General features: G+C 41.8%; 1 protein-coding gene across 4 annotated transcripts in view; it reads right to left on the minus strand.

The window, feature by feature from the left end:
• erbb4b (erb-b2 receptor tyrosine kinase 4b) overlaps window positions 1–24,295 on the minus strand; it is a 340,870-nt gene that overhangs the window by 141,498 nt on the left and 175,077 nt on the right. For all 4 annotated transcript variants that reach the window (XM_084361642.1, XM_084361640.1, XM_084361641.1 and 1 more), the window contains exon 3: window positions 8,130–8,316. In XM_084361642.1, coding sequence (XP_084217768.1) covers window positions 8,130–8,316 — 187 coding nt within the window. The remainder of the gene's footprint in view (window positions 1–8,129; window positions 8,317–24,295) is intronic.

Below are 24,295 nucleotides of genomic sequence, written 5' to 3' on the forward strand. Positions count from 1 at the left end.
TATAATGTATCTAGATATAAATTGAAATATATATATATATATATATATATATATATGTTTTTTTTCCATGCTTCCCATTCATGTATGACTATGTACCAGCCGCGCTATGCATCCTAGTAGCGACACATTGTGTCAAATGACGCCTCTGTGGACATGTACCATAAGAAGAGACACAATGAATAATACTGCAATAAATTAAATATCTAGTTTTGATGATATTGATTAAAACTATAGACTTAGACTTACACACATAAATCAAATGACTTAAACTAAAACATGTATTAATCTAAAACCACATCAAAATCATGTACCACAATTAAGAATGGCTTACAGAACCGAGAGCTATGCTTCACAATTGCATGTAAACATATTTGTCGGAGTTAGACAGACAATACATACTTCACACTTCACACAGTGTCTGGTCTGAAACATTTCACAGTTCAAGTGGCTGAGGAACACATTCTCATTCTGTCCCTCGTTCCCCCTGCTTAAACAAAAGGGGAGAATTCAGACGAGATTCCAACTAAGTGAACAGTGTCCTATTGGTCTCTGAGCCAGTTTACATCTACATCATGGCAGATCCTTGCGTGATCTAAGTCATAGCCCGGGGGAGAAGGAAATGTTGGAGAAAGAGAGAAGAAGACGGTGTTTTGATTATTAATTGGCATTAAAATTCCTTCCACGCCTACTTTAACTTTTAATGAGGCGAAAGTCGACTCGCACTTCCAGCGGGCCGCAGAGGTTCAGTTTGGAAGGAAAATTGGTAATAAAGGCTATGCAGTCATGTTTAGGCAAGGCTGGGTATTTTTCTAGCTGACGAAAGGTGAGGCAGAGGTGGCGGCTTGGGCCGGACAATATTTCTAATTAGTGAGTCCTCCTTAACTGGTCCCTTTTGCAATCATGGGCTTGCACAAAGTAAATTATTTATCAGAAACAGCCATATTACACATGTGAGCGCTACTTTACTGATGTATTCACACACTAGCAAGCTTGCATCTATAAAAAAGACATGAACGGTCCCCTGAATATAAAAGCTACAAGCTAATTATTTCTGATTAATATCTAAACTCACATGTAACTTAACATTAAGTTTCAAATGCAATGCATTTGAAATGTCGGAAAAGCATTTTCTACATGTTCAACTATTCATCATTGCCTGACATCAACCTTATTTATTCCACAATCATGAGACTAATAATCATTAAAACTGTCAATCCAGGGCTGCTTTAATAGTATTAGTATCAGTCATCCATTTGATGTCAGTAATTGGAAGAGGTGGAGTGTTGATTGGAAAGTCAACATAGCTGTACTTATCAGTTTTCCTGCTACCTTTTGTCCGAACTGGTCTGTCCTGCGCCTTGTATCGAGGAGAGAGAAAGGCTTAGGGGCTGATCTAGTCAAGTCAAGCCAGTTTTATTTATAGCGCCAATTCACAACAAAAGGGGGTTGGGTGAAGTCCTGTAACAGGTATATGGGAAAAGGGAGCTTGCTATTTTGAGCAAAAACTTTGCTCCAGATAGATTTCAACAATTTAATATATGCATAGATATATATATTTCATTGGCAAATATATTGTGCTGTTGTTGTCCATTAATATTTCATAAAGCTCAGTGATTTTCTGCTTATGAAGAAATATCATATCGTCGTGAAATATCGACGTGGTGGCTGGTCCGAGCCAGCATTGGTATTTGACGACCTGGGAATGAGACTCAACAATCAGCCATCTTTCTAGAATCATTGACGCCGTCCTTCAAGGAGCTCAAAAACAAGCAAAACTACTGACAGGAACTTTAAAAAAAAATTCAGCTCTGTTCCCCTGGCACAAAACCCAACTATAGGCTCTAAAAGTCTCGCTATCTCTGTCACGCAGTGGTATTACACAGCAATCAATTAACACCAACCGCCACTGATGGCCCGTTCCGGACTTCAATTTAACATGTGCCTCCCCACCATCCACATTAGGGGCTCACAAATGTGACAATATGAATGTCGTCCTTCAAAAAAGAAAGTCCCTCTTGCCCCCTTCCTGGAGCGCTGAAATATTGAGTGTGACACGGGAGTAATTGCATGGGAAGTAATCAATTAGACACACAATTGAAGGAGACCCGAGGTCTGTGGGCGGCCAGGCAAGAGGCTCGACTGAATTCTGGTGACGTCCTCAGAACCAATCTTGCCTGCCTCCTGTGGCAGAATTGTTCTTTCTTCTCGTAATAGTTAGATGGTGAATGGAAGTCACAGGAATCAGAAGAGGACCGTCATTTTATGCCCCTCCCCTCAGCAGTCCCTTGTCTGGGGGAAACACACTGACTCAAATCGTCTCTTTCACCTTGCCCCATCCCATCCTTTATACATCGGCGTCACAAGACACTGAACAGAACACGTTTCGCGGATGATAGAGCACGTTCGCTGAGTTGTACCCGTCGAGCGATTGCAGTAGGCTTTGGAGAACACAGTAGGACTCAAGTGCTCAAATGGGTGTTACATACAGTACAAAATGGTACAAACGTTTGATTGCGTGCGTTTGTGTGGAAGGCATCAATGTGACAAATCGAGACAGCCAACTGAAATATGATGGGAGACACATTGCCAAACGAAAGAGGGATAAAGAGATGGAAGAAAGACAGAAAATAGGATGGATAAAGAGAGAGCAGATGGGCCATGAAGGAGTGGATAACGCCTTGGCGTAAAACACAGGCTTGTGTACATGCATGAGACGAGAGAGGATCATTCAGCAGATGGAGCCTCAGATTGGATGCTTCATTTTGGACAGACGCGGTGCAGGCGTAGGGTGGTTAGAAAAATGAATCAACAACACTAAACAAATCTGAAAAAAAAAAAAAAATGATACTGGATGAAATGAGAGAAAGGAGGAGGGGGAAGGGGGGGCAGTAAAATGTGTTAAATCAGAAAGCTCATCTGTGTTGTGCTCCTTATTGAGGCTGTTATTATTTTGCCAGGAAAGCAGGCTGTAATTACCATGTGAAAGCACAGAGGCTGCCCGGGGTTCATGTGAATCCAGACGGAAGTGCTGAAAATGTTTGCCTAAGCAGGAAGGAAGGTCAGCGTGCATCGAAATACGGATTAGGAACTTTGAAAATGTCAGGAGGCGGCTCCGTTTAACCTTTTTCTTGGCTGTAGCGACAAAAGGTAGAAAGAAGTACTTATTTCTTATTTGAAGCTTCTTCTTTTTTTGCTGCAATCATGAGGATCAAGTGTACATGCAAATAGCTTTAAAAATGGGCAACCTTTTAGGAACCAGCTATTTATCCTCAGATGGGGGGTATCAAAACCGATTTTTGTCCGCACAAAGTAATACCAAACAAACAACACAACTAAACTTTTCACACTCAAGCAAAGAGGGCCTTTCACATTTCTTATTCATTCCTACACACCCCCATGCACACACACCATCCTTAAACTTTTCCCGGATTGACTGTGCCTTATATTTCATATTCATGAGGATAACTTAGCTAAGCTTGATTGAAAGGTGCATCGGAGGGAGTCCTATCCCTGCTCAGCCAGAGACCTCCTCTACCCCATCCTCCAGTCCCCTCAAATCCAGAGAGTCCATTCACAGCTCGCAGAGAGTGCACCAGAGAAATCAATAAGTGCAATGCTACAATATACTGGCGACAAATTGATTTCATCCAAAGGCAATTTCGACCCAAGTAGAAATACGGGTGGGTTTCAGGACTGTAGGGGTCTTTTACTGTGCCTTCTCTCGATTAGCCCCTTATGTAGCTAATAAGTTTTATCCTCTTATATATGTTGCTTATGGATTATATTGATCATTTTACACTTCTCCTGGGAGCTGCTGGCAGTCAAACAGTGGAACAATATGAAGGCAGCTTCACAGGCCTTGTAATGAATAAGACAGGTAGGAAGGAAAGAATTTTAAAGCATGCTGCTTGGTGTACAGGAGTGGATCTCTCCTGATGGTCCAGGCTTGTATCCTTCCTCAGCAGTACACTAGAATGATGACAACTGCAACAGAACAAACTGGGACACAAGTGACTTGTTTCTTTCCCCCCAGCAAGAGCTTGTTTAACTGTCAGGACCATCTGTGCAAAAAGCAGTGATATGATAGACCCTCCGAGACAAGTTTCTTGTTATGAAGGGATAAGTTGGTATTCAAGGTCTTTACGGGTCCCAAATTTTGGACAGCCCTGTCTACCCAAACGGGGCAATATTTATATTTTAAACAAAAGATACATGATGGGAAAAAGACCTCAGGACAGTCACAACTGGTCCGAAAAAGACTCAAGGATAATGAGACCTCATCTAAAATGCAGTTGAACAGACCCGAAAATAGAGAGAACAACAACGGTAGAGGCATGATGTGCCTGCACCAGTTAATGAGCAGCCAAAAGTAAAGATACTTCATAGTTCATACTCTATCTCGTCTCAATAGTCACATTTTTCTCTGCATTGATGATGAAGCAACACAATGAGGTGGCTTGTATCCACTCAGATATTAGATATGTTGACGTACTGAACACAATCAAGGCCCTGGGGCAAAAAGGAAGAACCCAACCTGGTCAAAATTAGCCTGCATATAATTTGGACATGAGTACTTGAGTACTGGCCACCGTGATGGTGGTCATTTGTTTGTGGAATATTGTTTTGAAGACTCAAGTTTGACATTATGGCCTTAAAACTAGTGGCCAAAGACTCATTACGAAACATTTTACTTTGGTAATAAATCCAGTTGGAAGAGGGGTCATTTTCTCATAAGATTACATACAACCTGACTTCTTTTTGAAACCGCTGTTGACCAGTAGAAAGGTTTCAGATTTAAGGAACTTCTGCATTAGTTTCACTTTTCAGAAGAAGCTATGTCAATTTGTTAAACAGTCAGTGGTTCTGGTCAGGGTCTTGTCTACCAAGAACCAAAAGGTGAACTGGACCTCTCGTTGGTAAGCTGTAATAACAATAACAATAAAAACCTCCTACCACGAGAGAATCTTCCCATTAAGGGACAAATATCTCCTAAAAATATATATTTTTTTCATTGACAAGAAAGATACATTTTGTTCTCTTCTGCTTTTTTGCAAGAGCAAAAAATGCTGGGTTGAAACTCAAACAGTCAGAGTTATGAAGTAGAGCAGATTCAGGCCATGGCTGTTGTGCATAACTTCCCCTCTACTTCATGGCTCGAGGCCACGGATGGCACATCAAACAGCAGTTTCTCAGAGTCCAGCCCGGGCTCCCTCAGCACTGGCTTCAACTTGGCACCACAATGAAGAGGACCAGCTTGGCAAAAGAAGCTGCCGGTGGTGCTGGACAATGCAATTCCCTAAGTATGGCGCAACATGCGAGAAAGAATACAAGATGGAACTTCACACACAAGCACATACTGTCGCTGCACACACACTCGTGGATGGATGTGTTGTTTCCTTCGACTCTGGGGGATCACAGGGAAGGAACAGTTGAGGAGAACAATGAGAGACAACTGAATTATTTAGAAAGCGTGTTTGGAAGCAGCAGAGACACAAGCACAGTGCCATGCTTCTTCCTTACAAACCTAAATAAATTCTAGTCTGTGAATATATTTTAATCTCTCAATACAGAGAGAATTTCTCAACAAAAGTGCAAACTGATGACATTGCCTTTCTCATATGGCATCAGTGTCTCCTTGACATACTTGTAACCATCCACATATAAAACATATTCATACATTTATGTCACATTGCTCTAAAAAACATCAGTGCTTCAGTGTACTGTATGCCACCAGTCCGGTCTGATTGCACTGGGAGATCATCCCCTTCGAGAAATAAGAAGCAAAAGTCATCTCAAAGCACAATTTCCTGACATTCCCCATCAAAGAGGACATGCATGGCGCTTCATGGCACTACCAAATAAATCATTCAAATCTCATTCCTCTTGTTTCCTTATGCGTAAAGATAAAAAGAGAAATAATTTATGCTATGACTGAACTGGAGGGCAAAAAAAAAAAAAAGGAAAAAAAGCTCCCACCACGGGACCAAACACGACTGACCAGGACCTGCTGATAACACTTTTACTTAATGGTATTCAGCTAAAACACACATTTATTCTCTCTCCATTTTCACTCACTCAGATGATTTGTGAGGTCGGATTTATCCTCAAAATGAGTAAATAACACCTCTGACCTTGCGTTGCACACATCATGAGCTGGCCCTGGCCCTAGCATGCCCCACTTAGCCCTGCACTGGAAAAGCTCTACATCTTTTTCGCAAGTCAAGAGCTTCATTTCTCGCTGATCTCGGGGTCAGGGTGCCTGAAGGAAACCTAGTAGCACAAGGATTCATTGTTCATAAAGAGGGAGATCCACCCACGCTGTGTTTTTCTACTTAGTACACCATTTATCAGCAATCACATTCACTGTCTTCTCCAACTTCTGAGAGAACAAGCCTGGGTCGATTGCAGGGCGGGTTGTAAATCAGACGAGATTTTTTTTGCGTGTGAGCAGGAGGGATGGGTGGAAATAACAGAAGAGATAAAGTCTTTTAACAACATTGCGAGTCAGCATCATATCCCTCAGTGTGTGAGGGTTAATTGTGATAACAGCACCAGTCGGGTACTTGGGAGGGGAAGAAGAGGCAGGATGTTTGCATATTTCAATCCACCGAAAAGGTGATAGAAGCCAGGAAACAACTAGCAATGTATGAATTGAATAATGTGATGTACCCTAAGACTAGTGTTTCATTGCAATTGCATTTTTGGAATGATTCTCTAAAAAGGAACATGTAAATTGCCTGATTTTGACATATTTTCTTAATGATACCAGGGATATCCTTACCCTCTTGTCAGTGTGAAACAATACTGATACTGAAAAGACAGAAGGTCGGCAAAGCAGCTATTGATTTACACTGGCAACTCATCAAGGGGATCTGATCACAGCTGAATTCAGCTGCAAGAGCTTTTCGAAATCATTAACTTCAAGGATAGCAATTTGAAACAAGGTAATGAAGAGAGTGAAGTGAATAATGTTTCAGAAGTTTCAGGTAAGTGAAGCATTTAAGCACTTAATCCACCTCTTAGCTGCTACACACATAATTGATTTAAAAGTAAACTCTTAAGATTAAAAATCAGGCTGTTTCCGTTTGACTGTCACCTTCTGCTCCCATTTTATTGAGCTCACTTTGGTTTATCTATTGCCGCCATTTGGGTTGACAAAACCGCTTCCGACTCAACTGTAAGTTATAAAAAGCAACATCATATTCAAGGTTTCGAGCAAATTACTGGTGGGTATGCCTCACTGTGGAAACACAACACATTTTAACAATAAATACCTCCGGCAACCCCCAACAGTCTGCTTAAATTCAATCAGCCAAACCAACATCAAACTCGACAGCACTATAACACTCCACCCTTAACTGCTTAAACATAATTTAAACTCACTAGACCTAGGACCTGCATCCAATTGAACTCACTCATTTATACCAGCCACCTAAATATGGCAGATTTTTAAAAAATCAGCATAGCTTATTCCCTGAGGGATTAACAAAAATGTCACAAATGTGCAATCTCGCAATGTTAGAAGAGATAGAGAAAAAAACAATTCTGGATCCGTCCCTTTATCTGGATCCACACCAAAAGTATGATATAGTAGAACAAAATGTGGTCTATTCTGGGCCGAGACGCATCCTCCATCCGAGTTTCATGGAAATCCTGTGTGTAATCCCACTGACAAACCAACCAATCATCAAAACAAATGGACACGAGTGAAAACAGGACTTCCTTAGTGAAGGTAAATATCTGACACCATCAGCCTGAACTAGCTAAAGTCTGAATGACGTTCATTTGGGCAAAAATGTTAGGCCTCGGAGTAAAAGCTTCTCATCAACTTTTGCGTATAATTTATTAGGATTCATAACCTAAAACATTTGAATTCGTGAAATGAATTAATGGGAGCTTTAGAGCTGTCCAAACCTGTTAAGAGCTCCCAGCAGGTGGTAAAAGAAAAGGGTAAACATGCACTCCATGATGCATGGGAATAAGATCATTTAACGTTTGATCTCAGATAAAAAGCTTCTTCAAAAGATTAGACTGGTTCAGACCAACCGCACACTGAATTCGCACCATCAGCAAGGAACAACAGCACACAGCACGGACAAATGTGAGTAACCAGGGAATTATTCGCTCACCTGTGAGGTTTTTCAGGCCCAGCTGACGCAGGCCGAAGTTTCCATCCCGTCTGTAGTTGAGGAAGATTGCGAGGGAGTAGCGGTCCTCGTACAGCTTGGTTCCTCGGATGATCCTCAAGTTCTCCAAAGGCAGGTAGTCGAACTGGTTCAGGGCCACCAACACATAGCCTGTCACTTCTCGGATAGACTGCGGACGGAACCATGGAGGGAAGTGTTAGTGTGAATGTTAAGTGTGCATAATATTGTTGCAAGTCACAGGTTCTGTGAGAGACATTAAAAGGAAGAAAACAATATGTCTTTCAGTGGATCTAAAATAACTGATCCAGCGTGTAAGCTAGTCCAAGGCCAGAAATACTTTATTAAGCTGTAGTACCCACTTCTAGCAGGCCTTGAGGACACTATGAGTTGGAGTTTATTCAACAATGTTTTTCCACCAACAATGCACTGCTGTACAAAATGCGCAAATAAAGGAGATTTTACAATCCATCCTGAGGCTTTAAAAAAAAAAAAAAAAAACAGCAGACTATTCCTTCGAGCTGACAGAGAGCAGAGCGCTTTATTTAGTTTCTTCACATTGTGCAGCATGTTGATCAAAAATGTTACAGGCTGCAGACTTCAACCAAGATTTTGCAGAACTAGATCGATCTCGTTTAACACTTGCTTTGCAAGTTTTGTAAGCTCTTGAAAATGAGTTTTTCTGCGAATAAGCTTTTTAAAATGATGCACTTTCCAACTTCAAGTCTGTCATCTGTAAGGGGAGGTGAACAATCTCCCAAACCTTTCCTTCACTTAGCCAAACGCTGGAGACTGGGGTAATGTCGGGTTTCATTTTGCTATGTCATGCACTCAAAATGCTTTAGGCCCTTAAGTTTTTAATATTAATTACCTCGTAAGATGGGATGGGTTTATTTTGTATTCTTGTTCAAGCTGTATAACAGCGTGTTTTTCATGCAGTCAGAAAAGATGTATGAATTCAGTGACCTTTAAACATACATCATCTTACTGAATCTTTATATTTCAGTATTTCAAGAGGTTGTAAATCCCATGAAAATGGACCTCCGAGGATGGCCCTAAACTGGTCACGGGACGCTGTTGTTTACATGATCCTGTTTAAACCGATCTAAAATAAAAACAGTAAGAGCTGGAGCGGTCATTCTTTTTGCAGGCTTTTGTCATCACATTGGCCGCACGTGATGAAGCCAATACCTTAAGTGACATGTGGTGCAAGATGTGGTGCCAGCAGTGAGTGGCGGGATGGTGCAGGCTGGTCTTTGTCAGAGAGATTGAGAGAAATAGTCAGAGTAGGTAGTTCTGAGCATTGTGTGTTGTGTAGTTTTAATTATAGTGTGTGTTGTAGTTTTAATATAATTTGCAATGCAGTTTGTAGTTGTGAGCAAAAACACCACCGAGGCACTGAGGAAATATTTCTATTCAGATATTCTATTCTATCAGAATGCCTTGTTACTCTGCTCATAAAAATGAGCATGTTTAAAAAACTAAAATATGTACATAGTTCAAATAGGTTGTGGAGTGTTAAGAGATATTTTATTCATGTGTCTACTTGTAGAAATATTTTGAATCAATGGGTTCTGTGTTTTTATTCAGTAAAATTTTATTAAAAAACATTTTTCTTTTATCGTTTATTATTGTTTATTGTCTAACATTATCTTTTAGCTTAGGTTGTACAGATTTCAGGGATATGAAGCATCCATAGAAACAAACAAAATAAATACATTCATAATAAGCAAAAATACCAACATAGGGACCAGTGGACCGTTGCAGAGGGTTAAACCAAAAATGTTAATGTAGTTATTTGGATCGGCCAACAGTGTTTTCTCCGACCTGTCAGTGCTTCTAGATTAATTTTTTCGTATTCTTGTTAATTCGCTGTATCATCTTAAGATTTAAAGGTGCAATAAGCAACTCTGATAATTGTTGACTCTCATTCCCACATCATCAAATATTAATGCCTGGGTTGATATTTAATGTTCTGGGCCCGGACCAGGCCGCCGACCCAAAGCATCGGTATGTGACCATCTTGGAACGAGACTCATCAATCGACACTCTTTCTCCAGGACTGCTTATTGCACCTTAATAATAAATAAATACATGTATTTCATGCCAAAACAGATGCTCCTGAAATCAACTAGTTAGAGCAAAAGGAGGCGAGGAGCAGAAAGAAAATGCATTGGAGAAGGGTAAGCAACAAACAAAACAGAAAGGGATCGAAAGGAGAGACAGGGAAACATCAGATCACCGACAACAGCTAACTTCAAGGTCACTTCACACTTATTCAATCATGCCAGCGAGTTGAGTACGAGCATCTGAGCGAGGAGAACTTGCTCAAGGGTTTGTGACCTCAATGCAAAACTTGGCACGGGGTTCAGCGCTCGTGTCCGGGGTCCGGCCCGGGGTGACTGAGCCACAAGGACAGCCATTGCTTCACACTTTAAATGTCATTTAGGAGGGGATATAACGACTGTCGAGACTTTGGCAAGGAGCCACCCAGTCGGAGCTGCTGTTGCATGAATCAAAGTGACAGGCTGTGTCCTCTTTCTCCCATCCACCATCATGGTGGCTGTCATTAGCAGACAGGCGGTCAGAGAAGTCTTTCCACGCCGGCCCGCTGATGCTGATAATCAACAAGTCTGTGTGTGAAGTGCTGTTGCAGCTGATGTGGTGAGCTGAAATAAGTCCTAAGGAGGGCCCTGGCAGCATAGTCATGGCGGCTGACAGCTGTCAGAGAGCATGGCCATCAGCCACCAGTAAGTAAGCCGCAGTCACAGCTCCGTCATCATTACCCTGATGATTACCATTAATAGAAACAGACGGGCCAGAGTCTGGTGAGTCGGTGTGTATCTGTGTGAGTGAGTGATGGGGAATTAATATTCAGTGTTTATCTGTTTGGAAACTAGTTGGGAAAGAGGATCAACTAAGCTACAGTCTGAGAATGGCTAAGGACGGTGCAAAAGTTGATGCATCATTATTGTGCGCATGCATGCAAAAGTGTACAATATGTTGAGCTTCTTTGACGTGTGTCTATGCTGCGCTCTGTTCCACCATCAGTGTGAACACAGAGTTAGACAGTTGGGGCCATACTTCACACTTTGACTTTATTTTACTAGCCAAGAGCTGAGGTCTGTTGGATGACTCAGATTCACCCTAGTGGGGGTTTGAAGGTCTTTTCTACCCTGCTTCACAACCAAATAGCATCAACTCTATGTCGTCCAGTGACATTGCCCTGGGCAGTGTGCCATAAACTATCCTCCTCATCGACAATCCAGGTCCTTTTTCTCGCTATACCAAAAGATGGTATGTAGCACGCAGCAGCAAGAGCAATCAACTCTGATCCGAGCATGTACGCTAACTGATAATTATTCTATGGCACACACTTCATGGGTGCTTTTTCACACTTTTCTTTTTTTTCCCCCCGGAGCCTGTTTATAACCCTGCTCGCACTGTTGCCGGTTTGTTATTTTCAAGCCACCGAATCGATACTTTGCAAAGTGCAGCCTTGCAGAGGGAAATAAAACGAGGGAGAAAGAAGACGGCAGGTACATGCACTTTTCTCCCCACAGATTGTTTGTTCAATAATGAACTGGATGAAAAAAAGGGAAACAACTTGTAGTGATTACAGGCCCTTGCCGAGCTAATGGCCAAATCCTCTCTGCGTGGTCACTTTCATTAAACACAGATCAACAAAACAAGCAACCCCCCCCCCGCGCTCCGCAACACCACTGGTGCAGGCCAAGCGCATCTTCAGGGAGGCAGGCACCTGGATTACAGCAAGCTTTAACACGTGTAAGTCCCTCAAGGAATTCAGCTAAAACATGATATTCGAAAAATGTGTTAATACACAAGAGCCCGCGTGGTGTGATGGGGTAGCAATGCCGAGTTTGGCACATGTGCTAAAGTAGTAGCAGCGTCTTACATTTTTTTTGCGTGTGCTTGTGCTAAATTTAATCCTGAGTCATTTGCATGACCTCCTCTACAACTTCATTGCAATTAGAGCAGTAAATTAAACTGCTAAAGATAACAACTTGGCACATTGTTGTCCTGAATTGCTTCCAGTAAGAATAGCCCATCTGCTATCTTGATACAGGTGTATGGAACGCATGTGACCGTTGATGCGTTCATCACTAGGGGTGGTAAGGGGGCTGCAGCACCCCTTAAAAACGAGCTTATAACATAAGTGTTATTTACAAGAATGCCCAAATAATGAAGAATTATTCCGAGACAGCTCTTCACAAAGTTTATAAAGTTTTCCTAAGTTAACAACTCACAAAATTGAGCGATTTTGTAAGGGAGTCCGGGGGATTTCTCTCCCTCTTCATCTCCTATAACCTATAATATGTTGGTGTTCAAGTTTGCCATCTGCTATCGTGCAAAACATTCTCAGATTTTTGTAAATTATTCGTTAGAGGGGATCAGATACATGTTATCCTGACCATTTACTGTGACGTCATATATACACTGATCCCTCTGCATCCCCAGCCGTGACTGACGTCCCTGCATGTGAGTTCTAATGCACACTTTGCCTTTATTCTATTCCAGTTGAGCATTTCTTCAGGTCATCTCTTGCGCTAGAGACTCAAACAGGAAGCTGTTGATCGTCCGTAATCCCCTCAGCGAATATGTATAGTATTCATTCAAAACAGTGACAGCGGGTGTTGGATTCCTCCACTGCATGTAGACTGAACTGTGTCGCAACCCCCCCCCCCAATTCACCAAACCCTGCGCCCCACACACACATAGCCCGCATGCATCCCGAGAGATCAGTGCGTCAGAGTCCCAGTAACAGTGAACAAAAGAGACAGAGTGAGCCAGATTCACTAGATTAACAGGGATTTCTCCCTCCTCCCTCCTCCCTGCGCCGGAGCATTTGTGAACGGAAGTGTGGCAGCGGAACAAACCCCTCACTTGAGTCACAGGGACGTGCATGGTTTTGAAATCGAGTCCTTCAATCCCCAACTTTTAAAAGAGGAGGAGAGGGAGGGAGGTTTTGGGGGTAGAGTAAGCGAAGGAAGGAAGGAAAAAAGAAGACAGCGAAGGTTGGATGCACACTACAGGAGGAGGAGCACAGTCAAGTGGGTCGGACTGGAGTTTACGTACATTTCAATGCATAATTAAAACTACACCTATTCCGGGTCAGGAAAGAGACAGAGAGGAGGAGGGGTCCGAGGAGGGGGCGAAATGTTGCGATTGGGCTGAAAGTGCACTGACACCATTAGCATGTTTGGAGAGACTGAACACACGTTAGCATGATTGCCTCTCATTTCCATACATATTGAGGCGTACCGATGTGCTCCGCGGGGCTGCGGTCATTGAAGTCTGATACACAGGAGTGCACTGGGAGGGCTTAAGGTTTGCCTTGCATCAGTAAGCCCTCATCCTCTATTTCCATATCGCTTCCCTAAACCCTCTGCCTGAGCTCACATCCACATCTGTAAACAGACACAGAATCCGGATGGAGTGTCGACAAGTATAAGTGAGAAAATCCGACGGAGTTTTCCCAGGAGCTCATCCTCGATCTAAGTGACAACCTACTGGAAATATCGCCGGTAATTGCCCCATTTTTGAAAAGTTAAGGCTTCATTAATGTTTTGACGTTAATTTCTGGCATCAATCTTCATAAATAAGTGTTAACCCTGCGCTGTGAATAACTCATGCACATCATCCACAAAGTCTGTAATGATACGACTTTGTAATATCATCATATCGGTGCTGCGTGAGCGCAGTATTCCCCAGGAGCGTCACTGATGTGTTGTGCTTTGCTTGAAGTCGCCAAAGTGCCCACCTACAGCCAGCTCCCCGGTAACACGTCAATCCCTCTGGAGTGGCTTAAACCCAATATGAGCCACTTCAGACACCTGCAGATGATGCTGCCTTTGATGTGTGTGTGTGTGAATGTGTGTACGTATGTGCATCGCTCAAGTGTCCTTTATTGCTTGGACAAGATGATTATGATGACTCATCTTTGAAGATGAAGAGAAAGTATCCCGTCTGTTTCTTACATCACACCTCTCATGAAACAAATCAGTGAGTGTGTGTGTGTGTGTGTGTGTGTGTGTGTGTTAGAGTGAGGGCTTATGTGGCTGTACAAAGGAATTCTCATGTGAGATTAGACTGTTTTTTATTGACTGTGGTAACTAACAAAAGCAGCAGGAAAAAAAAGAACAAGGCGACATGAAAGATTTGAAACCCCTCTGTTGGGGTTCCATGTCCTTCCCTCGCTTCTGCCGGGGGTCAATGGCAGCTGCTTTCTAGGAATACTGTTTTGCTCAAGGATGTCACTGAGGATTTCAATGATGTAATGAATAAAATTAAAATGTTTTTTAGTAAGGCAAGAAAGGCAATCTCAGTTAATTAGAATGTGCATGCAGCAACGAGTAACAAGTACAGAAGCATGGGCGTCACAGCCGTTAAACTTAAGTCCCACCCACTTTTTTTGAATGACTGGTGTCGTCCCCTCCACTTTCACCCTGTTGAAATATGTCGGTCTATCGACTCGGTGCTCTTTACAGAGTGCTGCATCTGTCCTTCATCCGCTATTAAATCCATTCCGCTAGCTTATTGACAGAATGCCCAAACTAATGAAACTCCACGTTTTCACCGACATACATACACACATACACACGAATGCGCGGCACATGTTTACTAGCCATTGAAGTAAACTAGATAGGAAGAAGGGAAACATGACAGGAAAGAGGAAAGGAAGATGTCAAATGAGATGAAAATGGAGAGAGAGACAAAAAGGGATAAAATGAAGAGGTTAAGAGTTGGTAAACAAGATGGGATGATGGGTATAAAGGCAGGGAGGAGGTCTAGCAGTAAGCTTTTATTTTTTATTATTATCATTTCAATCTTTTAACTGTTGCTGTAGTGCAACCTTTACACTAGGTGATACAACTGGGCACTTGATAGTGGTGTGAGGTTATGATATTTATGAGAACGAAAACAGCAAAATGCATTATTGGTGATTAATTGCGTCACATTCATTAAGATATGTCATTCGACTTTTGACAAAAAGAACAGTCTGGCCTGTGCCACAAAGCTAAAAATGAGTCACTGAATCAATTTACATACTTTTAGCTTTTTAATATACTCAAATATGTGATCTGGGACACTTCCTCTGGATGAAATTGCAAAATATAGGCCCACTGATTATTTTTCATATGCTAATATAACCAGATAAAGTATCAAACCACCTGTTCAAAGGCGCCAGAATAGACAAAATGACATCTATTAAAAACTTTTCTGGGGGAGGACCCAAACCTCCTTTAAAGAATTGTCCCACTAACATTTCAAATACTTCCTACACCCAAGTACAGAAATGTATAATATACTACTAAAACAGAAGAAAGTCCAATAGAACATGAATTATCTGACATATGTTACTTAAATTAAAGAGTCGTTTGGGCTTTTGTTTGAGATTTCATGTGGTTGTCACTTCCTAATGAGATTGGCAAGAATGGCTGACTTTGAGAAGTCCCCGTTCAGGGTGTGCATGTCATGTATGCCGAGGCGATGTGCAGTCGGTGCTTGAGTGTCATTTGTTGCGACAGTATGACAGTCTACTCGTCAAGCATGATGACAAGAAAGCCCTGTTAGGTGCGACAGAAAACACCATGATGGTCAAATACAGAGAGAATCGGCTGAATGGGGAGAGCGTGATGTGAACAGACAGAGGTGGACGGAAGTACAGAAACACATTTGAATGTCAAGTATCCGAACAGGAGCGGGGTCGCCCACTGTAGCTCACATTGAGGAAAATAAAAAGCTTTGAAGGTAAATATATAATTATTTTTTTCCAAGGCTTGAATCGGAGGCCGGTAGAGAAGAAAAAAAAAAGGAGAATCATGTGACCCCGGCTAACATCGGTACTCCAAACACAAGGTGCCCATATGTGTGTTTATCTCATGTCAATTTCTGAGTTTCAATTTCTCAGTTAACAGGTAATAAGGTCCTTAAAAGTCCTCATAACATACGTCTTAATGTTAGTAAGTCTTACTGTAGCGGTTCGTCTTTGCCTCCAGCCTAGAGCCCTTGCTTGCATGTCTTGTAATCTTTGAAAAAACGTTGTACATACAAAAGGATCTATATTTTATTGTTAATAGATCCCTTTGTATGCACAATGTTTTGTTCAAGGTACTGTTCTCGCTTTAGATAGAGCTACAAAAGCATAGTTAACTGTTAATAATGACAGGTAAATAACATGTGATTGGGCAGTGTAATGGTTTTTGAAAAGTGACACTATCTGTGTATAGATCGGTTCCCTATAAACCTTGCCTTCCATTCAAAATGTTTGTCCAGACAAAAATACAACATCTATACTCGTGCAATGAGTACCATAAAGTCTGCCATCTCTTTGCCATCTTATGTGATTAGAACTACTGCTCAGTGCTACAATACAGCAGCATAAATCCATTATTTTGAGACAAATCATGACATCTCAGCATGGATTGAATCTACAATAAAAAAAGACTGTGAGATATTGTTGAAAATAAATGTAATTAGAGGTTTTGTCAGGAGTTTTTTCTGACGGGTAGCAGTCACAGAATGTAACAGAAAAATAGAGAGACTCTGCAGTAACCACCTTTAGGTAATCTAAGGTGAGATGTGGAATACAATGGGTGGTGGGCGAGCTGTGGGTGGGTGTTTGGTGCTCGCAGGTTGAATCGGGCTGACTTTTCACCAACATTTGCTGCCTGATGTCTTTCAGCTTGTCTTCCTTGGTCGAAGCCCAGACAATGAGGCATGGCACAGTTCCTATTGATTTACTAACACAGTAATTAAGAAAACGCATGTATCTTGTCTCTTTCCCTCTGCGTTGTTCTGTCAATTGTTTTCTTTCTTTCTGCTCAACACACTGGATGTCTTTCTCTCCCTCTCTGTCTCAAGTCTGCTACACCAATGTAAACCAAATGGATGTGTCATTCATGGCCGGATGTTCAAGTGTGCACCACTGAAACAGGAAAAAAAAAAGATGTGTTCTTCAATAGCAACAAAAGAACAGGTGTGAGTACTGACATCTTGGATTTGAGGATGCCAAGTACAGACAGAAGGACGAAATGATTGTGCAGTATGAAATAATCATTACAGTTATGAGTCATAAGACAAAAGCAAATCATGCCACTATCATCAATTATCAGCTCTGAGCCTGTTTAATTTCTCAGTTGCATGTGAAAGTCACTATACTACTACTGTACGCTGCTGCAAGAGGTTTCTCTTCTTGACACTTGGTCAGAGTAGCAAACCGCAATTTGTTAACCACGCAGCCTCGGAGTGGTTCGTCTTTGCAAGACACGGTGGTTTCTCCGAGCTACGTCTCTACTGGAGCGCTGCTCAGTGATCGTGATGCTTGTTGACGCCTAAAAGTGAAACAGTAAAACAGTGAAGTGGTAAAAAATTTTATTTTTATGTCTCAAATTCCCTTGCTCTTTCTCTTTGTCTGCCTCTCACATACACACACAAACAGTAGTTACTTTGAATCAAATAGACTTGTGGGGTAGCTTTTCCATGCCAGAAAAGCACCTAACAGAAACAACGAACTGAAAGAAAACTTTCTTTCAGTTAGTTGTTTCTGTGGTCAAGAGTCTCCACAGTTACAGCAGGAATCAGATCTTAGGCGCGAGATCAAGAGCTCACTTTTCGTTTCAACTGATAGCCTGATGTTTGAAAGGCACCGGATCTCCACGTGAGCAACACTTCTCCGAGCCAAACGCCCCTCGTTCACAACTGACTGAAGGGTGTGAGCGACACATGGCAGGCTGCATCCGGTGCCTTTTTCATATTTTTAGCTTTGTCTCGGACCACAACGCGGGGAGAACTTTTCATATTTCTCCAGCCCCGGCACCCCAGTTTGACGTGGACCCTTTTTTCTTTCAACGAAATCCTCATCACTCCACTGTGCAGTTAAGCTGATGGGAGACATCAAACAGACATCGCTACACTCAATATCAGCAGTGAAGCTGAAAGCCCATATGTCATGCTTAATAGTGGCAAGCCTCTTCTAATATATTGTGACAACAAGGAAGCTCATACTTCGGCTTCAACATGCTGAGAAGGTCTTGCTGGATACCAAAATTGTTTATTTTTTCTGTCCTGAGGTCGTCTCTGGACATGTTTTCTTACCAGTTTGCTGCATTGATGGTAATTTCTGCACTTTGCTTCAGCATTAGCAAACTCAGTGTATTCTGAGTTGTTTTTGTTCTTTAGTTTTGTTGGAAAGAGCTCTTATCTAGCTCTTATCATGCTTTTATCTAAGTGCAATATTCCAGTTGTAGAACATTATGGATAAAGGTGAAATGCATTATAATAGGGTACTTTAGTGCTGCAGAGATGGCGTGACCCACAAATCTTGTTCTCCAGATGTAAGAGAACATGTTTGTTCAGTACATATCCCTACAATCATTGGGGTTTTAATGATTGTAGGTGAGTGCAGAGGGTGATTTGAGGAGGAAAGAAGCTGCTCTGTAGTCTGGTGGTACAGCAGCAGAGGGAACAGACTGTGGCTGTGGTGGGTGTTGACTTTTTCTTTAACCATATCATGCAATCCTACTCTTATCTAACTTAGCATTGTTGTCCATTGGCATGGAACATTTTTATGAGTGCAAGTACGTGAGCTAACCTTTCAGAGCACAAATGGTCAGGGTTTGGGTGATGGAGGATAATTGATCCCAGGAAGCATCAATCAAACATCAGAATGAGTCAAATGGGAAAATTACCTTTTGAATGAAATGCCAGCGGGACCAGAATGTATTGACTGAGGTCAGCAACATCTCTACTCGGGTCATGGTCCCTCTAAGTTATTTTTATCAGACTGATTTAATCACCAGACTGTAATTTGAACTCAGCACAAGTCAAAAACTTTGTCTGGACTGAATTGATTTAAGTTGTTTAAGCGTGAGCCAAACTGTGACTCGCATCCGCTGTAAGTATTGACCGGTTTGCTCCCATTTCCGTCAAAACTTCACTTTACCTCTTCTTTGCCAGGACCCATCAATCATCGGCACTGACACATGAGGGTTGCTCCAGCCTAGCTCTGCCTTTATTGCTCTTAATCAGATTCTTGCCTTAAAATTTCAGGATGACTTTTCTGTCTTTGTGAAACACATTTCATATGTGAAAAAAAGTTGAAAGGGTTCGGTCAAAAGACTCGGGTTTAAACTATGAACATACAGTGCTGTCCTTTATGTGCAGTACTGGGAATGGATCAAGTCTTTCCTTTTAAGAAATGTATTCTGTTTACCTTGAATATGCCTTACCTTTCAAGGGCTTGTGGGCGGGCACACACACACACACACACACACACACACACACACATACAGAAACATCCAAGATTTCTCACTGTCTTTCATAATGGCAGCTCTTTCCCATTTCAACTCCCTGACAGTTCCTGAATTGAGCCAGAAGGCGCTCTGTCATTAAGACTGACTTTCACCTTTGGCAGGAAAATGAACAGTGTGATGTCCACCCTACGCAATAAGAACCATAAATACAGGCTGAGGAGAGCGGGTCATATTCTTCACGTTACCACTCGCCTTCAGTACCAGTTTAGTTAAGATGTACTTAAGTATTCCTGTAATTTGTTCCCTACAGTTGAACTGTTTAGCTGCAGTGGACCTCAAGAGTATATCTCCCAGTTCTTTAAGTGATATAAACAGTGATATCATGTTCTGAGGAAACATTATAGATATGACTGCAATACTATAGTATTGCGTGCTGGGATAACTACTAAAATAAAAGGTCAGTAATATCCAAGATTTATATTACAACAGATAAACTGCTGTTAATGCTATATGTGAAGGTAACCAATACAGTATGACATACCTCGATGGTTGTAGCAGGTGTGCCAACTAATGGTACTCATTAGCCACCTCCTAAAGGTTCCTTCATTATCCTCAATTAGCTTCACACTCTTCTTTACTAGCACAATACCAAGAATCCGATGCTGTGTAGCTGACATTTTAATTTGCAATGTAACGCAAAGTAACAGGCAGCATCAATTTCATCCTCCATTTGTCTCCCGCATCACACCTTGAGAAAAGAGATAAAGACAGATAGAAAAGGAGAGCAGTGGAGTGACACCCCTTCCCATGAGGAGAACTTGCAACTCCATCAGAGCACTGGTAATGAGTGGACTCCTGTGGGGAATTCTCCAAATGGACTAATTTGTAATTGATTCAGTGCATTAATTACCGGCCTGGTTACGCCTGTGTCACGGTTAATATTGTGCCGATCTGACGAGGCTGGGAGACTCGTCTGCGTTGGGACTGTTTCGGGTGAGGCAGCCATTATTCAATTATGCCGCACATATCGGCGACGAGGCAAGTCTTAATCCGAGAGTAATCACTTCCCCACGCTCCCCTACTAAGAGCTGATGTGTGGGAGGAGGGCGATGCGGTGGGAGGTAGTCCTAGATCCATCCAGCCCATGGTTAGCTCCTTAATCAGGCCTGGGAACCAAATCCCCTCTGTGCTATAAAGTTTTCTGGCAGTAAAAGAGAATCATGCACAGTAATGAAACTTTACATCAACTCTTTAATACAACCCATGCTATCTTGGTGATACGTGTCTTGATTCCAGTTTTCATGTGTGACTCACTAACCTTTTTACAACTATTTGTCTTGTCAGTGTTTTGACTAAGAAGTGGAGACAGACGAATTGTGTGCGAGCTGTAGAAGCGTATTAATATTCTAATATAAAACCGGATTTGTCATTCTTGCACAGCAGCTGTTTTGCATAATAGACATGAGAACCTTCGCACATTTTAATGAAAACACAAAACATTTTAAAACAGCAGGTCACTAGTAGCACGAAATGGGGTTGCAAAAGAAAAAAACAACTTCGTTATGCCTAATTTAGATGCTAAAGACTAAGTTCTTTCATCTCATCCATCTATTAGCTATCCTTTTATATTAAATGAGACGTACTATGCTTTTTTCAGGTTCCTAATTTAGATTTTAGTTACTACTAGAGAAGGATCACATGCTTTAGTGCTAAAAAACATCAATTTTATCATACAGTCCAGTGCTGCAACACTGTATTTCCCCTGTGAGTGTCTGAAACGCTCTGTTTTAGCTCCTGTCTCCTTAAGGCCCCCCTGCTGAATACCCAGTCTGCTCTGATTGGTCAGCTCGCACCCGCCTGAACCAGCACCGTTATTAACAACAGAGCAGCTATGCTAAATTAATTATTACATGCCAAACTAGCTTATGCAAATGTATGACATGGTGGCGCAGTGTGATGTCACAAAATTACAGAATTAAAGGCAGGACTATTGACGAGGTATTTCAGGAGCAGTGCTTTCTGTGGGAGAGAGGAGCTTCCGTTGGTGTGGACTTTGGCCTTTTAAACATTCAAGACCTTTTTCATGCACACGAACGTACTGTGTATATAACACATCCAAGGAAAGGAAAAGGCGCAATAAGTCTCCTTTAAGCATCTTTAAGTATAAACATAGATGATAGCAGTGTACAGCCCCATCTTTTGTCTTACTGTGACTGGTCAAAACAACTGAATAGTATGTTACAACAATTTATTTCACATTTTAAAGCACATTTCATCATTGAACCTGAATTTCACTGACTGTATCAGAGTCTGTGCTTGTGTGTTTAGATATATGTCATGCTGTATGAATTATTTTCTGTCGAGTGCCTACATACATTTGCGTAATATTGTCACTTTCTAAAAGTGCATTCAGAAAATATAATGAAAATTATTGAAACAACGGACAAACATGAACAACATAGTACTGTATCTCTTCATAATTATACTATATGCATACTAACTCAGATGACCTTTATTGCTGGAGAGGTGATGCTGCCACCCTAATGTTCTCCAGCTGTGAGTACTGTTGCTGATTATATGATGTGAGAGGTAAAGGCACAAGGCCTGGTGGGTAAACTTGTCTTCTCTGCTGAGGCACAAATACTTTAATTGCCGATGCACTTAAGTGCGACTGGATCAGAATGAATCTCCCCTTTGGAGATATCAACAACAATAACCCATCGGTGACAGCGAGACTTCTTCTACAGCTCAGCCACATGACTGAAGAAGTGTTTCGTCCTCCATTTGACGCAAACGATTGAAACAACTACAGACTTAAGAGGGAGGAAATGTGTTTACTTTGTGCTATGAAAGTGTACGTTTCGAGAAAATGAATTTGAAAGTGCTGTCCCTGTGACTCATCAAAACAGACCATGTGTTGCATTTTTACTTCCAAAACAAGTGAAGAGCACATATGGTACACTCCCTTTTTTCCCCGTTATCAACTTTTGGTTCAACAACGGTCTGTTTTCAGCCCTGAGCAAGGGGAGAAGATAAAATAGAGGGCTCTCTCTCCCTAACAGTTGATTATATTTCTGCTTTGATCTACAGCAGCCATCCCCTAACCGTAAGAGTTTGGACCAACACAAACAAAAACAACACCCACGGCCCTGGGAGTAACCAGACTCCATTGTGCCCTTCACTGGATATTTCAGCGTGGCAATCTAAAGAGCGCCTGCAGGAGCTTTGAATCGTCTGCTGTACAGTCTCCTCTCTGTGGGGCACATTTGCTTTCTATTTGGATATTGGCATTTTACCACAGGAACATGGGAAAACATCCCCAAAACTGAGGTTCAGGCATCCTCTGGACACCTGAAGGGCATATTAGCAGGGGCTTAGAAGTGATCCCTGAATATCTGAGAATGAAAGTGGTAATTTCACTCACACCTCTGTATAAAACTGTAAAAATAAAACGAGTTAAGAATCCCTGGGTTGGTCAAAGACCTCCTTAGACATTTACAACATGATACTATAATACCACTAGTACAATGCTGCTCCTTGACTGAACAAAGGTCACTTATTACAGAGAAGGAATTCTCGTCTCTTTTTTTATTATGAAGCAGGTGCTTCTGAGGAAGTGTTGGTATTTAAACTGGTTAACATGCCGACCTTAAGAATATCTTTCCAACACAATACATAGTCGTCTTTACGTCATAGCTGTTATTTCCTCACATTCTGTTGATAATTATAGTCAATTTGTGAATGTTTTCAACTTAAATCTTACATACTGCACCTTTATAATCAGCTGTCAGGACCTCCATATCGTTGTGACATCACAGCTATACAGTTTCCACCCTCAGCTGAAAAAAAGCGTGGCAGAGCTGATGCTGAAACAAGGTGGGTAGTGCCTGCTCAGGCCTGTGAGAGCTGACCAATCACAGCAGACTTGGCATTTTGGGAGGTGGGACTTTAAAGAGATGGTCAATAAAATGGAGCATTGTGACAGAGGTTGAATAGAGGTGCTGCAGCAATGAACGGCATGACAAACACAAGATGTTTTTTGAACATTAAAGGTGCAACGTGCAAGAATTGGCCACCTATACCTGTATACCTGAATTCATATACAAAACAGTTGGGGGCAGCATATCGCCAGAGGAACCGCTAACTGCCACTAATCGTAGCTGTTATTAGCTAGTTAGCTAATTTCACTTTAATTTCACTGATTATAAAAATATGAACCTGCAAATAAACCTAACATGGGACCTTTGATGTTAATAAGAGACAGGTACATCTTAAAAAAAGAGGAAAACAAAAAATGCCAAAATCACCCCACATACTGACTTAGTTATTCTAGGAAACAATGTTTAACCAGGAGTCATTTTTGCCATTTTGGCTGCATTTAAGTGACATACCAGCCACCCTCTGGGGATGCTATGCTGGTCCTACCATCATCAAATTAGAAGTCTAGTCAGACACTTGGGTGCAGGGGGGGTTGTCACACAGCAGGTCTGTTTCCTCAGTCCTCCACTAGTACCCCAGTGAGACTGTTAAGTGTTGCTGTGGGGGAGCCTCAGCCACGCTTAATGGCCCTAACAGCATTATTAGCTAATAAAGGTTGATGGGCCTCGCAACTCAATAAATTCAGGAGGACAGGAGAAGAAGACGCAGTGGCCGTGTTAAGGTGAGGGTGCAGTCTTGGAATTAATGCATCTCCCTTGTTTTGCACTGAGGCACAACCTGCACAGGGATCATGGGAGGACTTGGGTGTTTTGTCTGTTTATGTGTTAAAGTAACGAACGCGTAAGAATGTTATTTAGATGTCCTTTCCAATCGTGGAATATCAGTCTGCAAAACTGCTAGTTTTAAAGCAAAAAAAAGGGACATTGTCACAATAGT

Source organism: Pagrus pagrus (assembly GCF_965226575.1).
Source record: "Pagrus pagrus genome assembly, chromosome: 9".
NCBI lineage: Eukaryota > Metazoa > Chordata > Actinopteri > Spariformes > Sparidae > Pagrus > Pagrus pagrus.